This window comes from Anopheles moucheti, chromosome 3, assembly GCF_943734755.1.
Source record: "Anopheles moucheti chromosome 3, idAnoMoucSN_F20_07, whole genome shotgun sequence".
Taxonomy (NCBI): Eukaryota; Metazoa; Arthropoda; class Insecta; order Diptera; family Culicidae; genus Anopheles; species Anopheles moucheti.
The window spans coordinates 78,125,337-78,142,696 of record NC_069141.1 but is presented as its reverse complement, the minus strand read 5'-3'; the positions used below and the strand labels follow the sequence as shown (position 1 = coordinate 78,142,696).

General features: G+C 42.2%; 1 protein-coding gene across 1 annotated transcript in view; it reads left to right on the top strand.

The window, feature by feature from the left end:
• Positions 1-17,360, top strand: part of LOC128303025 (zwei Ig domain protein zig-8) — a 123,740-nt gene that overhangs the window by 49,842 nt on the left and 56,538 nt on the right. Inside the window, exon 4 of the mRNA XM_053039877.1 lies at positions 992-1,159. Coding sequence (XP_052895837.1) covers positions 992-1,159 — 168 coding nt within the window. The remainder of the gene's footprint in view (positions 1-991; positions 1,160-17,360) is intronic.

Here is a 17,360-nt window from a genome sequence, read left to right as displayed (position 1 = left end):
TCAAAATGTTTTGATTTTAATAAACAAAAACACGGGATGCGTTTTGACAATGAAACATAATATTGTACAAATAAATCATCTATACCCACCTCGTCTTCCTACATTGTGGGAAACAAAGTTTGATTTGATAGGTTGTTCCAATGGGCTTGGAAGAGCAACAAACAAAAAAAAACGGAAAACCCAACAGGAAGTGCCCAACTTCACCGAAACTCATTCATATTCATCCCTCATTTTTAACTCTATTTCGTGCCATATCGCCGCGTGTGGTGCGTTTGGTTGAGACTTCTCGATCGAAATCTTATCTTTTCGATTCCGTTTGGTTTGCTAGTTTTTTTTTCCTCTTCTCTCCTTTACTCGTATCTTTTCGAAACACAACTGCTATGGCAACATATTGTGCGTGGTGGTCGTGCCGAAAGCAGGAAAACTCGCCATGGTGGAATTTTCTTTTGCGCTTTATTATGTAGATAATATATTCCAGTTCCTCACACTTTATTTGTTCCAATCCCGCTGGCATGCTGGCTCCCATCTTGCTGTTATGCATCCGGAGTCCGGACCCATAATTGGTGGCGGAAAATGGTACCGAGGGTTTTTTTTTCTCCCCCGGAAAACTTATCGTAGACACTAGAACTCACAGACACGCACAGTAGACAGGGCGAACCACGCCACACTTCCGTTTGGTGGTATTATTTACTAAATGACATCAAGATTTATCACCGACCCGTCGATCACACGGTTCATCAACCACTTATGCTTGTGCCCGTTTCTCTGCTCGGCGCGGATTTTTATCATTCGGTTTTGTTTGTTTCATTCTTTTCCATTTTTTACCCCCCTTTCTCTCTCTCTCTCTTTCTCTCTATTTACATGTACACCGGACGCCGGTAACGCCTCCGCCATCGACATCACGCACGCACGGTGACCTGGAATCCGACCGACCGAAAACATTAAATTAAACGCTGATTAATGGGCCCGCCGGCCGGATGCGAACGTACAGAATCAAATTTCATGGATCAGACGGCGGGACTGGCATATTCTGTCGTCCGGTGCACAAATGTACACGAACGACGAACGGTTCGCGATTCTGCACACGCCCGGTTCCAACACGTGGACGTTACAGATCAAGTTTGTGCAGCGCCGTGACCACGGTACCTACGAGTGTCAGGTAAGTTGCAGATGTATGCAATTATGTTTTAATAATGATTTGCGATAAGATGACAACATAATCGTCATCCCAGTAGGCGACCTATACGGCGAAACAAACTGAATTTTATTTAATTAACAAAGCAATGATATGAAGGCTTTTGGAGACATCAAGGCCAGGAACAAGCTATATTTTGTAGTCTTATTCTCTACTCGTACTTTAGACTTGATAGGTCTAAAGTCTTGCGATGTATCATTCGATGTACAACTACTAAAATCAAATTTATTTCTTATATTATATATTTATTTATATATTATATATTTATTATCACTTTGAAGATCGCAAGGAATTAATACATTTCATTGCGTTTAAAACAATTACTGATCTCGTCTGAAGATATCCACGAAGATATTCTTGGTATTAGTAAAAATTATAAACAAGGGATTTCTTAAAAGATGGAAAATTTTACATAGTTTTGATTGCTGAAGTTTTAATTCATTCCATTTCAACGCCAAAACGTCATTCCATCACTTCATTTCATCCCCTCTCTGTCCATGTGATTGACCTAAACGAACTTTTACGGGTTGAATGACAGTCAACTACTACATAATTGAATACATCTATACGATCATCAAAACAATATTTCAATAGCACGAAATATTAAATTGAGTCGTCCCCAATGCAAATACCGTCATGACGATAACATTCCCAGCATACCCCCCTTCCATTCGATGTCACAATGTACAACTTTGCAGAGCTGTTTAATGAAACTAGAAAATAATCTTGTCCCTAGAACTGTTTGTCACGAATAAGCTATTGCTTGCGGCATCAAAGCAAATCGTCAAGCCAAAACGACTTGATCAAACAAACCGAACACACCCGGCCAGAAATCATCATCCTGTCGGTAAACTACACTAACCTATCGTGATGCGCACATACTGCAGGGTTCAAACCCTCCCCAATGCTCGCCGCGGAGTCATACGTACGCGGCTGCCGGGCATTCCCGGTGGCCGACGAACTTTCAGCGCTCAGTTACAAAAGTTTCCCCATAGCGTGGAGACGAACACATTCTTCGTCTTCGGCACGTGTGCCATCCGCCGCATACGCAATGGGCGTCCCCCCATCCCACCATATCCTGCCCGGCAGGGTGGCCATCAGCATGTAAACTAAGCCGAAACGATAGTTTTAACCATTGCTGGCCCCCAGACACACGTCACGGTTGCAAACTTTTCATCGGCACTAAACACACGTCACACGGCATATGCTGCCATGCTGTGTGTATTGCGGGAGGGAGTAGAAATGAAATGAAAATTTTCATAAAACATCATCCATCCACAGCGCACCCCCAGTTCGTCCATTCGTCTTAGCCATTCAGCGTCCGGAAGAGAACTTCATAAGTGTGCGCCCCAACTTGTAGCAGAATCTTTCCACACCACCGGCCCGCCTGTAGTGGAAGAATATTGCGACTTTAGTGATTTGTAGCACTTGCGACTTTTGAGAACGGAGACGGGTTTTGCAAGTAAATAGTAACGCTATCCGGCAGTTCATCAAAAGGCACCGGTCTCCCATTCGCCGCTGGGAAACCTGGGCCAGGAGTCGGCGAAACATTACCAAACCGGTTGGCTGGCTGCTCGCATGATGCTCAAGATGAAGTGAAAATGATTGCAGAGCGTAAAATTAGTGGCGGATATGAAGGTTTACGAGTTTTATGAATTTATAACCCTGGGTCTTTACCCCGTTCTATTGCCGAGCGGGAAAATGTTGCGCCGCTCGGTGGCATGAAATTGCTTCCTCGCGTCAGACATTTACTTACCCGTCGCGGATGGGTGATCTCTTCATACAAACCCAAAATGCGCCGGTTTCTTCGCCGGGCAAAACTGGTTGGGAAAAAAAACAAGTCCTAATCTCTTCGTAATTACATACTTCCGATTGGAGTTTGGTGTTTCGTGTTTTCGTGTCCGGGTTGTGGAATGAGTCACATTACGCGTGCGGTAACGGATGCCAAGCGCATGTTTATGTTTTATGTCGCATGTTGAAGATCGAAAGCAAACTTTGTGGAAATGGGCTAATCGCCTGTAAAACTGAATCGCTGAATTTCGTGGCGTTAAAAGTGATTTCACTTAATCCATGAAAGCTTTTTAGAATAATACCGTCTCATTGATTAGCCCAACTAATCGTCATTTATTTGGCTAAGGTTGTACAGCTACGCTCAATTAAAAAAGAGACCCTATTTATTGTTTTTTTTTACAATTTTTCAATACCTTGTGGGTAGGTGAAAATTTTGTAATAAATTCTAGTTCCCAAATTCATACATATATTGAGCTCTAGCTCCACGGAAAAGGTAATTCTTAAGTTTTTCAACCAACGGGTTATTTCTCAATTAGCCTCAATATGCCTGAATGTATGCTTTACGTTATTAATTCATTCATGGTGTTTAAAGTATGCGAAATTTCTGAAGAATCTATGTCTTCCTCTTCTTGATCTTGATATTAAAACAGCGAAATATTAAGTCACCGTGTAGACTGTGTCTGCAAAACCAATAACATTACCATTCAGCCGTAAGCGATAAGCCGTACCAGTAAATATTTGATCAGATGAATCGACTATGTTTCGATTGATTCTCCGAACGCAATATATTCAATTCTCAATTTCTAGTTAAATGACATAATTTTTTTCCAAGTAAATGATCAGAGAGCTCTAGTCCAACGAGCCGTTTTAAATCAATTTCAATCAATTCATACATCAAGGGATATTCCAGGAACTCTTGTCTCTTTTTAAGTCCCAACCCCTGACAGTTGGTTGTTGCCGTGCCTCTTTATTAAAATAAGCTAACATCAGTGTATTGAGAAATGTTCCTCATCAAATTGGTGGAAATTTGCTGCTTAAAAAAATCAGCTTCACCTACAGCTATCAACAAATTCTAAGCGATGAAACTTTCCTTCATGTCGCACTCAATTAATCCCTCGTTCTCCGATCCCAGATGCTTCAATTGAACCCCGTGTTTATCTTTTACGTGATTTCAACTTAATAAACTCCCGCCTTTTTTTTTTTTGGTACACCAAAAACCACCCAAACCAACAACAACGAAACGCATGATTGGAAACATTCGGTGTGGAAGAAATAGAATCATCACAGCAATCCCACCACCCACCAAACACAGGTTCGCCTAATCCGGCTAATGTTGCACGAACGATTATGCTCGCACTTGGTATGCGTCCGATGCAGCGTGGTGAGTTTTTCTTCTACTCACCTCACCTTGCTGCTGTCTAATCATAGACATTGGGTGGGGGTTCATACCGGTCGGTGTTACATCTGCGCGCACCGCGTTCCGGCGTTCGATACAATCTTTTTCTTTTCCCCCACTCCATCTTCTATTCCTTCCGATGCGTTAGGTCACGTACATGAAGCGAATTCCGGTGTTTCAACGAAATGCGGAAGTAACATTCGGTACAACTTTCTATACGTGGGTTAAATGCGTGTACCATCGTGTGGCTGTCGGGGCATGAGCACTGCAGAGCACTGAACACAATTTAAATAAACTTTTCCACTGTAAGCTTTCACTGATGGGGAAAAGATAAGTTAAATTTGGTGGAAAATTGCGCATGAGCTTGCATTTTCTGTGCTTAATGTTTAGTGAATTAAATATAATTGCATTATCTTATAAATCCACAGTACCAATACAATCAGTAGGGGATAAAAATAAAGCAGTAAAACAAAGAAAACTTCTTTCAAAAGTTAAGAAAAAATTTAGATGCTGAGATTTAATTTTTGTAAGATCAATATTTAATACTGCTCCACAAGTTATAAACGATCCCTCAATTTGCAGCTCATCATCTCCCTAGAGATCGGACCCCACCGATTGAACAACTTGTGTTCGAATAATTGCATTCATCCTAAACCTTCGATCGATACTCATTTTCATCGTACAAAATTATGAAAACTCTGTAAGTGATTGCCACAACCGCCCCACGTTTGGTATAGATGTTGTGAAAATTTGGTGAAAACCTTCAAAACCACTTCTGAATGCTTCCAGCAAACGGTCGCCACCACTAGACCCCACTCTCACCTAGAGTTACTTACTTTGTGTGCTTTCTGAGCTTTTGGTGTTCGCGTGCGCAAAGTAATTGCCGGCATCTCTGCTTCCAATTCAATCAGCCTCCTAGGAGAACAGCCTCCCAGCGTTAAAGCGTCCACCACAGAGAGTACCCTTCGCTGGATGTCTGCGTGGCTTTCCTACCCAGTTGATAACGGTGAAAACTTTACCCGCCTCTCTCCCGGTGCTCATTCTTTTGGCGTGGACTTCCTGCCGGGGTTGCTGTTTACAGCAGCGATTGTACTTTCACCGACACGCAAAATAGTGGCTCGCAGATATTTGCCCCTAAACGCAACCGACCAGTTTCCTGTTGCTTCGCAGCGTGCGTGCTATCGTTGGGCGGGAAGAGTTGAAATTGAGTGTTATCTTCCTTTTCGGGCCGCCACACCACGGCGCTAAGGTTTCGGGTCGATTTTCTTCGATGGAACGTGTGTCGATCAGAAGCTGTGTGCCCGCTCCGACAGCGTCACACAGACGTCCGCCGATGCCCGTCTGCGATAGGCTTCAGCCGGCACCGGGGCTTTTTCCCGCCGCTGCTGCTGCGGGCATCGGTTGCTCTTTGCGTTCGACAGCCGCAACGCGCTATCTGTCGCAACCCAGACGGTTGCAATCTGTAACATGGGTTTAATTTGCAATAATGCGCACCGCTAGGGCGCAAAGTTTGTCGCTTGCCGCATGATTTTTAGATAACTTTTCGCCGTCTCTGGCCGCTAGTGGAGCAGTGCTGAGTAATGGGCGAATTGGATGGCTTCGGGGTGTACAGCACAGCTGTGCTGCGAGAGTTCTGGAGATGCCTGTTTGGGTTTCTGGCATCTCATCTATAATAAATCGTTCGTTCGATATCCATCATCACCGTAATATCGTTGAAATATTTGTTGTGAGCTACCCAAACATTGACAAACAACTTTTATGAAAACGTGCATTATTAAGATTTGTTTGTACGAAAAATAAATTAACTGGAATTTACCCTTCAATAGGGGATGATGTTCCCTTTATCATAATTTGATAATTTTCAAACAGTTTTCTTAGTCTTGTGTTCTAATAATTGAGTTTTTTACTGAACCAAACAGTGCATCCTACCTAATATATAATAATCTTGATAACGAGTTGGAGGAAAATGATTTTTGAAGGACCTCATACGTCATAAAATGAACATGAGAAAGGGCTTAAAACAATTAATTCCAACACTATTTGACCTCAAATGTTGTTTTGTTTATCAATTTAAAATGACAAAACACATCTAAACATTGAATAAATGCATGAATTAAGCAGATGAATAGGGCTGCTGTTTACCAAACCCTCCTGGTGCTAAAACATTCCTCGCCAGTGCATGACGAATGCGCTAAGTCTCTAATCTACTTTTGCCACAGGAGAGTGAAAGATTAAGGTGCTCACCGGAACAGAGCGTGCAGTGCATCAGCCTCCGAAGCAAAAGAAAAAACAATACCCACTAGGCCAACGTTATCCGTCCGGTAAATGAAGCTACCTGGCCCTGCTTTCGTTCCGGATCGTTCCGCATGGCGAGACGAGTGGCCAGGCGCACAATCAGATTACCTTCCCGCAGGGTAAATGTCAAACTACTGCAGCCACACAACAAAGACACTATTCAGCTAATCTTGAGAACACACACAATCGTGCCGGGGTTGGCGCATCGTTCCCGAAGGTTGCCCAAAGGCTTTGCTACGGCGCGTCACGTGACCATGCGAATTACTTATTCATTTTCACGTCAGCTTTTTCGTATCATAAAGCTCTCAGCTTGCTTCTGCATCGCTGGATACGTATTTCTCACATTCCGGGCAGAGTTTTTACTACTGTCCTGTGTGTGTGAGTGAGTGTGGGATTTTTTTTATAAGCAAGCAACGTATTTGTCTTTATTCTGTTGTTTTTTTTTGCATAACTCTTTGTGGATAAGGTTGAAGGAATTTGAGGGACGAAAAAAAAGGTTTTTACTATGCGCAAGGAACGAAATTGTAATGCAACGTCGGTTCGCCCATATTGCAAAGAAGGCATGTGGTGAAAGTACTGATTCACCGCAGCAGATATGATGCTGCTCGGCGATCTTTCGTCTGCTCCGGTTGCAAAACCACATGAAACGAAGTGAGCCACTTTAGCACAGACGCTTGCTAGACTCACAACCGATGAACCATGAAGACATGGACCGCGGACATGGATATGGATGAAAGAGTTGTTTTTGTTGCCTGTCACGTTTTCAATTTTCCTTACTTTTACTCCTTTGATTTGCGTTTATTTTGTTGTTTGCGTTGTTTTGTTTTGTTTAGCTTTGTTCTTTATCGATGTATGTCATTTTGAATACAGCGCAATAACCTTCGTTACTGTATACAAATGTTGGAGAAATTTAATAAAAATGCTATAATATATATACATTATAAATATTATACTATATTATAAGTATAAAGAAATACATTAAGATAACTGACATAAATTTAGCTTTTATAGCGTTTTTATCACATTTCTTCATCATGATCTTAAAATATCATTTTGCTTGACTGCGAATCAAAATGCGTGCTAAATTTCCTTTGAATCGATGCATTTAAACCAAAATTAGTCCCACGGTTACCTGGAAATGTGCGTATGTTGTATTAATAAATCCCGACAAACCACAGTCCGTACCTCTGTTCGCCTCAGCGCAACAAACGACCTGTATTATCATATTAATGCATAACGTAACAGGTGCCAGCAACTATCACATCAACTGACATCAATTTATGTGCCGTTCGAGCGAGCAAAACAACCTCGCACTGGCCTGTAAGAAATATTTCCTCCCACCCAATATAACCTACGGCGACAGGAGATTGATCGTCACGAACCACAATCTTCAGCCTTGCAGCGCCAATCGGTGGTTTTTGATGAAGCACTTCTTCGCTCCCATTCGGATCCCCTAAAACGCTAGGGGAAGATGAATATTGCAAATGGCGTTGCAAGGAAATTGAAACATAACTCGATTGCAGCTGCTCGACATATGTTTTGTACGGTCGAAATGGTGATCTATGCTTATTAATCGTGTGCCTCGGGGAATGTTTTAAGATCGGTGCAGAACATTGATAGCAGCTGATGAGGATTATGAATGCAAGCGAGTGTTAACATTATGCTCTGCATTAAGCAATGTTGATGGCGATGCAATTTAGTGTAATTATTAAATTATTACCATCATAAATTTATCAATGTGCCACCATGAATTTAACTGTTAAAGATGTTTTTAAATTGTGATATGTATACTCGAAGCTTAAGTCATCATTTTAAAGATTAAAATGAAGAGTAACACATTGCAATACCTCAATAAAACTCAAATCAAGACGATTGTTAAGAGATATTAACTAATATGTTTAAAGTTGTTCTTCAGCTCTTTACAGAAATATCTGCTATAGCTAATCACACAAAGGAACTTTTTCCTCTTTCTTTCCCTCTTAGAAGGAATGTCAGATAAGAAAGTACAAGTTGAACAAAATGTTGTAAAGATGTTAGCTCATTTTGCACAAAATAGCTCATTTTGCATAGTTTGAAGTCGTCTCAAATTTCTATTCCACTATTTTCAAAACAATTCTTGAACTGACTCGTTAAATTATTTATTTTTGCATTTTCGTGATGTAAAATTATGCTAGCAACTTTTTTGCAAACCCAATATTAAAGAAATAGATCATAAAAATTCACACCAAACAATCATAAGCTCTTTCAGTCACTTTTGTAGCTTCATAAAACCTTCAATCGGTAACTGTGCTTGAGTTGATGGTAAGAAAAAAGCACTTAATTAATTTCCAACTCCAAAGCTTTCACATAAATACCGGAGAGAAAAAGATAAACAAAACAAGCAACAATGTTATCTTTCCGTAAGCAATTGTTCTACCCGCCACTTATATTGTACGGATGCTTCACAAGCTACTAACTTCAATACCAGAGCAATCAGTGTGAAGTTCCTTCTACTGATCCTTCGATTGGAACTTTGCAATGCAAAACAGCAACCAAACAAACTCCCTGCGCTTGCTAGGATTCTTATTCTGCCTGCAAACACTTTTTTGCTCCCTCCCAAGTGAACACCAGCGGGTGCAAAAGGCTAGTTTGCAATGTAAATGTTGTTGGTGTGAATTGCGCCCGGTAAGCTGATAGATATGCTTGAACAGGAAAAAAAAGGCTAAGCTCAAGTTTCTCGGTTCCTTATCACGAGCCACAGATCAGCGAAGCGCTTTTCTCATCGTCTATATGAGCAGCGTGGCAACGTAAACTGGCACTCGCTAAGTGAGTGCAGTTGCAGCAGAACTGAAGGGCGAACCCATAGATCGAACAACCCGTCGTAGCCCGTGTGTGTGTGTGCCCGTTTGATGTTGGTCCGAGCGTGGTAAACCTGTGTGAGGTTGCTGTGTAAATGCATGCCGGTGCTGCTCATCCTGAAAATGTAAAATAAATGTTTGCCGCACGAGCAAGTTTGTGTGTGCGGGTTGGGTTGAAAAACAAGGACAACGGGCATCACAGCACACACAACACAAAATGAGCAGGGAGCAGGAAAGTGCAAACAGCACTCTTTAAAACACCCATAAATCATCCGGTGCCGGGAAAGGGCCGGGGGAAAAGCGCTACCACCGCATAATCCCACACTGTTACGCTTCATCTGCGCTTGCAAACTGTTGGTGCTGCTTCCGTTTTGTTCCGACGCAGAGACACGCGCTACAAAACTACGTCCCCGCCAACGAGTCTTAGTCAACCCGGAAACGTGTACACTCATTCGCTTTCTTGCCGTAGGTCGCTTTTTTCCCTTTTTTTGTGCATCATCTTTGCTCTTTTCCGGCACACCAAACAGGGAAGGAAGTTGTTGAGTTTCGTTGAATTTTAATGCGATTTTTGATGCAAACTGTTCGCGACCAACTGCTTCCAATTGACCGGTTGTTGTCCTCGGTGTACGCCTTTGGTGCCCTATCGCTTTGCGTCCCGGTTCGGTGGTAAGCTGGGCGTGGGTGCGCGGACAAAACCCAACCACACACCGGCAGCTTCTTGGCTGAAAAGCTGTCACGCTGCAAGAAAAATGGTGCCCCGATTAATATTCCTCTCCAGCGTCCATTCGTCCGGAAAAAAAGCGATGCAGGAACGGGTTGTAACGCCCCTGTTTTGTTGCTTCTCTGTTTTTTTTTGTTGTTGCCGACGAACTAATGGACGCTCTCGAGAACTCTTTTGTTCGTGCCAGTGCTCGTTAGATGGTGGTTGCAGGAAACCCAAACCGGACGCGCACCACTCATTGAACTTTCCTTTAACTGTTTTTATTTATATTGTTTTGTTATTACTAGTTCGCAAGTTTTACAGGTAAAACAAACTCAACGCAATGGGGTTTTTTTGTTTTTTTTTGGTAGCGAAAGCGATGGGTATTCTCAAAATATAATAAGACAAGACGATGCCGGAACATAATGGAACTCGACTTGAAAGCTTCCCCTCAGGAAGCGTAGTTTCAGTGGCTTGTGGGACGAAGAAGGGAGGGCTTTGGGTGAATGTTTTTCTTCTAACTTTTCTACTTGCTAGGCTTTCGCTTCGTGGCCAGTGGCTGTTCCGTTGGTGGACTGTTTGCGCCAAGGCGCACTCGCAAACACGCCTCGAAATAAATTTATAAACACATTCACCTTTTCCGGTTCCCCTACCGCTTTGTGGCCGTTGCGCGTAGCAGCAAGCGTTTCCGGGAACGGTTCCCTCATACCGAGGTGATTGTCTTAAATTATTCAAATGAATACATATGAATGGAGGGGTTTTTCGGGATCGTGAAGAAAGTTTCACCGCTTTCGGCCAAACCGGAATGCCGTCTTGAGATCTCGAATTTGCACTTGGCCAACCGAAAACTACACCAGCTTGTGCGAGCGAAAGTGGGCCCAAGCAGGGCCACGGAACGCATGGGACATAAAGCACGGGGCCGACGGTTTTCCAACCACACCGACAAAAAAGGGTCCCCCCACGATGACGTTGGGTTGCTGCAGCAAAATGGACACCATAACCCTCTCGGCCTCCCCCCCGGTTTTTTGGCTCGGGGATGCTGTTTGAGATGTCCGGTTTGTGAAACCCGGAGAGAGCGAGCATTCCTACCAAGTCTGCAACTCTTTTGGGCCCGGTGAACAACCGGAAGAAGCTGAAGACAACCGGATGGGAACCGGGCAGTACCGATTTAGTTGCTAATTTTTCTCCCGCTCCTGCCCGGTGGTTTCTTCCATAATGCGTTTTCGGTTGCTGGTTTGTGCTATTTTTAGCAAGGCATCTTAGCACGGCACACTGCTTCACTGGAACAAGTTTTATTCGCCTCACGGCTTAACGATAATGTTTCGAAACAAGCACTCTAATGGGTATCGTGTGATCGAGATAAAAATCTTGCCATGCCGTTGTGGGCATGCTGGAAGCGTCCTTCCGATGGAAGGAAACTATCGAAGATAAATAGCTCAGTATAAAGTTGTGACTAAAAAGGCTGTGGTTTAACTTGCGCAACAGATAATGGCTATAATATTTTTGGTGAATAAACAATATACTAATGGATGATCTTCTCCTATTAAATTGATACAAAAGACTACATTTGAGAGAGAATATCAGACGAGTCATATCACAACATAATTCAACTCTCTGAAGCAGCTTTAATTTCTTCATAAAACGTAAAGATAAAATCCTTCATCTTTTGGTCCATGCTCTCCATCTCTCTTAATTAACTCTCAGTACGTTGAACCTAAACGTACTGGCAAACAAACCGCACTGGGGGTGGCATACAAACAGCCAACCAACCAACGGTTCAATCTGCCGGCAAAGAATGCGCCTTGGTACGGTTTCGGTCTCCAATGAGTCGATGGTTGTGCAGCATCGCGAATCCATTATCGAAAGTGAAGTGGAATCACGTTCTCACACATTAGGAAAATTGACGTTGCATGTTTATTCAGCTGTATCGTTCTGCCCTCGCATTGCACTGGTTTTCGCTTTCTTCTACGTTCTATTTAATCTTTTTCGTTCATGTCCTTCCGAAGACGTTTCGTTTAGTTTGATTCTGTCTGATTTATATGCCCCGCTGGTTAAAGCTCCTAAAGGGATTTCACTGGGATTCAATCAAATAATTGTTCTCAGTCAGATCTCAGTTTATAATATTGCTAGTATGATCTCAGATATAATTTCTGAAATAAATGTTGCACCACAAAGCAATTTATCCTTCATTTTTACTTACGTTATATAGTAAATTGTATCATCTTCCCAAGATCTTTACATCCCCATCGCGTCATGTGTCAGGCGGTAAGGTAGCCGTCAAGTAGAATTCCTTCACACCAACACACTCGTACACATTATGCAATGCAGAATGCTCTTGCATTCGATGTAACCTTGCGGATGTAGGTACCGGTGCACTATCATGCAACCGGCACGCCGCACAGCAATGATTGCAATTTTCATCAGGCAAAAGATGATTAATTGAGCGACTTCTTCGCAGCGGCTTCGCTTCCAACCCGGCCACCCGGCAGCTACACTTTTCTGACACTTTCGCGTTCCGTCTGACGTGACGTGTGCTATTCCGGTTGGTGCTTATGCGGCACCATTAAGTCGTTCGTTCGTTCGCGAGCAGCAGCAGCAGCAGCATCTTAACTGTGGTGCGGAAATTACAACATGCCACAGAACCAACCGACCGAACGAGCCACCATATCGTTGAGGGCTGTAATCGCTTCTACCTCGTGGATCGGGATTGAGAATGCCAGACTGCTGGAAGAGTGATATATAAATATCCCTATCAGCCCCCCGTTACGGCAGCGTTGGTGAAGCTTGTGCTTGAGAAAAATAGGAATGCAAATAAGGTCGCGCTTTCATGCTACTGCAGCGGTGAGGGTTTTTTGTTGCAGCGCAATTTTTCTCGCATGACAGTTTACAAAATTGTGAAATGCCATTGTGCAACCAGTGCCAGCAGCGTTCTTAGGTTAACGCTTTGCATTTATTGTTGTGTGTGGTTTTTTGTGCTTGCGTCTACTTAAAATGCATTACTGACGCTTTGGGCTATTTATTTACATGCGTTAGATTTGTACGTGCACACATCTGTGAATCCATCACCAAGGAAAACAAATGTTGGTTATTTTCTATCTAGAAAATTGTTAATTTTGGGAAGATCTTGTGAGCAAGCGAAATTAGTCAATTTATTTCATATAGTTTAATAACCACCAGGCGCCTCCATTCGGTGAACCAAAATAAATGGAGGCGCATGGTGTTTTACGGTTAAGCAACGAATTGAATCAAAACGCAAATATTAATACTAAATAATACAATCTGGAAATTATTATATTATCTTCAGACGAAAAATATTTCGTATACAATTTATCAGATAATACGGCGGGATGAGGATGAGGAGAAGATCCCTCATAATTCAAAAATTAGATGAAAGATATTACTTTTCGCAACCTTTTGTTCTAATCTTTGTGTTTAAAGCCCATTCGTTTCTATTGCTGAAAGTAGCAATTCAATCATGCAAACCATCACGCATAGTTTATATTAATCAAACTGCTCAGCATACCATGAACATTCTGCATCGACCTGATGTATGAACAAAACATTCTTTTACTCGCTTCATAATGGTACGCAAAGAATAAGCATAAAGCGAACCGCCTGATCGGTATTATTCGTTCAAGCATCAAACCCAGAAATGGCGCCAACGCACTAGCGTAGAATGAACAATGTGAATAAATTTTCATCAGCCACCGACGCTAGGAACGGCGGGATGTTTTCGTGCTTTGTTTGCTGCTCCCCGTTCGTTTGGCATCCGTGTTCTCACATTATGAGTGAACTCGCGAAACGCCAACCATATTTTCACTGTCTGCTGCTTCAATTCGTGCCACGGAAGAATGCGTAAATATTTGCAATATCCGATTACGTTGAATAATAAAGCGCATGAAAATACGCACGCGAGACGCGCACACTGTTGTTTTGCCAGATGTGAAAGACGCCCTAAGCCGGGCAAAAATGGTGCACGGGGCGTATAGTTTAGGAAAATGGTTGCAGAAACATAACGATGATGATAAAACCAGACAGGGCAAAAGCTTGCAATTCGAAATCGTTGGAAACAGTGCAGAAGCTTTCAATCACATCAATATTTGCAAACCGGTTTGTTTTAGTTAGTCGTTTTTGTGTGATTCTTCATGTTGGAAGCATTCTACTAACCTTCTATATGCTAGGACGCATACTACTAGCGGTATAGATGACATCACTGTTACATTTTTTAAATTAAAACTCAATGGTTTGACGTTTAAACGCCTCTTTTATAAAAAAAATAGTTATTTTTTTCTTCTATGGATACAAAACACCATGCGTCTCCATGTGCAAGATTTTGCAGTTATTTAAAATTAAAACTTGTCAGCATAATTTCTTACCAAAACTATTGCTGCTAACTTTTCTGACTGTCAAAGCAAATGTTTGAATGGTCCAGCCAGAAGCACATTTTTATCTTTAAACACGTTCAATCACGCCTCATTTATAAGACATAGTTATTTTTTTCTTCTATGGATACAAAACACCATGCGTCTCCATGTGCAAGATTTTGCAGTTATTTAAAATTAAAGCTTATTGTCATAATTTCTTACCAAAACTATTGCTGCTAACTTTTCTGAATGTCAACGCAAATGGTTTGAATGGTTCCAGCCAGAAGCACATTTCTATCTTTACCTTGACCGAGAAAGCTATAGAGTGCGCTTTTTCCCGAAAGCTAGTACATATTTTACTGCATAAAGAAGATCTGTCCAATTCTCTATTCCCGCCTTCCGTAACCTGTCATGAATATTTATAGCGCTCTAAGGAACGGAACCGGGCCACACTTTATTCACCAGCATCACCAACAATGTCGTCGAGTACCGGAATTTGCGACGTTGCACTAGCGGCGAAGTAGTAGTTTCCTTCTAGCCGCTGTGGTACTTTTCCTTATCTTCCAACAGTGAGCATTACCGTGCCACTGCAATGCTGCGTATGAGCGCACTGCTGCTGCACTCGAGCATGTATCATTCGATCGATCGAAATGAATCTTTAAAATATGTTCGAAAGCTCCCCGAAGAGTGATTGCCTGTAAAAGGTCATTTTTCAAATGGAATCACACACAATATTTCACATGTAGCTTCTTTGTCGAATGGGACAAAAGTTTTGGTCGAATGGAAAATCTTCTGTACTGCTTTACGAAAAGGTTTATTTTGCTGACCGCAGTGATAATCGGGTGCTGACCACAGAACTAACTTTCTTTTGGGTCATTCGTTCAAGAACAGGAATATTATTTCGATGCGTTGAACAAAGACCTACCGCAAATGCCTACAAGTAAGGGTAGTGTACTAGCCTCACAGGAAACATTAAATTCCAGACTGGTGGAAATCACTCAAAGAAAAACCAAAAGCGAAAACCTGGTAAGCGTGCGTAGTCGTCAAAAGCCGAATTGACTGTTGCGGATTTTTCGTAAGCTGTGGTTACGGTTAAATGCGAGGCAGAAAATTCCACCCGGTCCGTGGGCCCAAAATTTGCAAATGTTTTCCAAAAGCTTTCGGCACGCAAGATGTATTCGTAGCCATAGAAAGGTTAAAGTTTACAGGGGGGAAAGGTTCACGCAAACCCCTATGCGTCAGTGGCGGATTTTCCTCAACCAAAACCCATTCAAACAAATCCCCGTAGTGATAAGCTCGATGAAACCGAAAGCAACTTATTCATGAACCCCGAGACCAATGGTTTACGCGTTACTGTTTTGTCGGATTAAGTGAAGCGGTAAGAATTTTACAAAATAGAATAATCATTACCCTAAGGAGATTTCACAAGTAAAATGGTTGGGGGTTTTGTTCCTTTTTTTCCTGGGAATGCTTTATTGAACAGCGCGTGAAACACTTTACGGCGTATTGTTTTACGGTGGGAAGGTATGGGAAGAGAATAAACAGAAGTGTTGTTTATATGAATTATTTTGATTATTATATTACTAGTTCCATTTTAGCATAACGTTCACACCTTCACATAACGCTATTTTTACAAGAAAACACAACACACATCAGTAAAGTTATTTATAAAATTGGAATTTATAAATGAAATTTTACAAAACTTATGCACACGTTAAATGACTTTATATTGATGGAGCATGTTCGCGCGATCAAAAAGGATTGTATTGTTTTTACATTTTACTTCAATTTATTTTAAAAATAATATGATTATGTTTTTATGTCACACAAATTTTGCAATTCATTGCATTTTATTTAGTAGCGGTAATCATTCAGCTACATTTGTCCAGCTGCAAGCATAACGTCACAGTGAGGATTAGTAACAACCTGTCCCACATACGCTGACATCTTACCTAAACGCCACTATCAAAGTCACGTTGCATGTAATTTATAACCAACGAGTGCAAATTTCCCTAGCGCATGGGTGCAAAAACACCTCCCTGTTTCGAACTTTCTGAAAAGCAGTGAATGATTCAACATTATTTCCATTCTCCAACACACCTGCCACCGTTTAACCGGCACCGCACGGAACGCGATCGTTAGCTGCGTCGGCACGTGAATCGTAACAATTTGCCCACTTTTATATGTAGCACTGTTTCGGGCTGCCAGTCGGCATTGCAACTATGCTACGGTATGCTGGCTGTTTTCTGCATAATCCACAGCCCGTTTGCAGTACGGCCACATTACCACCCTTGAGCCCTCCAGCAGGGAAAGCGGTAGGGTTTTGCAAAACCGAAAGCTAACCACAAAACCTGTAAGCGCTTGTGACAACAATCATCACCGCCAATATGGCTGTCGGCACAGAATGTGATTTTGTGGACAGCCAAATGCGTACCACCGTACGCAACGGCAGGAAACGAATACTTCGTAATCAACTGCATAGCACGGGACGATGAGTTTGTGATGAATTTGTTCACCACCTACCATGCTCGGTGTTGGGAATAGATGGAAGAAGAACTATTTCATTTCTGCAACTACCGGGAACCGTTTTCTTCTCCACCCGGCTGACGCTGGTCAAATATAATACATTTTTGCCCATACGCTCCACTCCTACTGCCAACACCTCACAGCTACACGTTACGGGCGTAGTAAAAAGTAATATTGCATCGTTTCGTACTATGTCATTCGTGTATGCATCGTAATGGCACCATTGAGACCATTACTATCTTGACATTACGTGGAA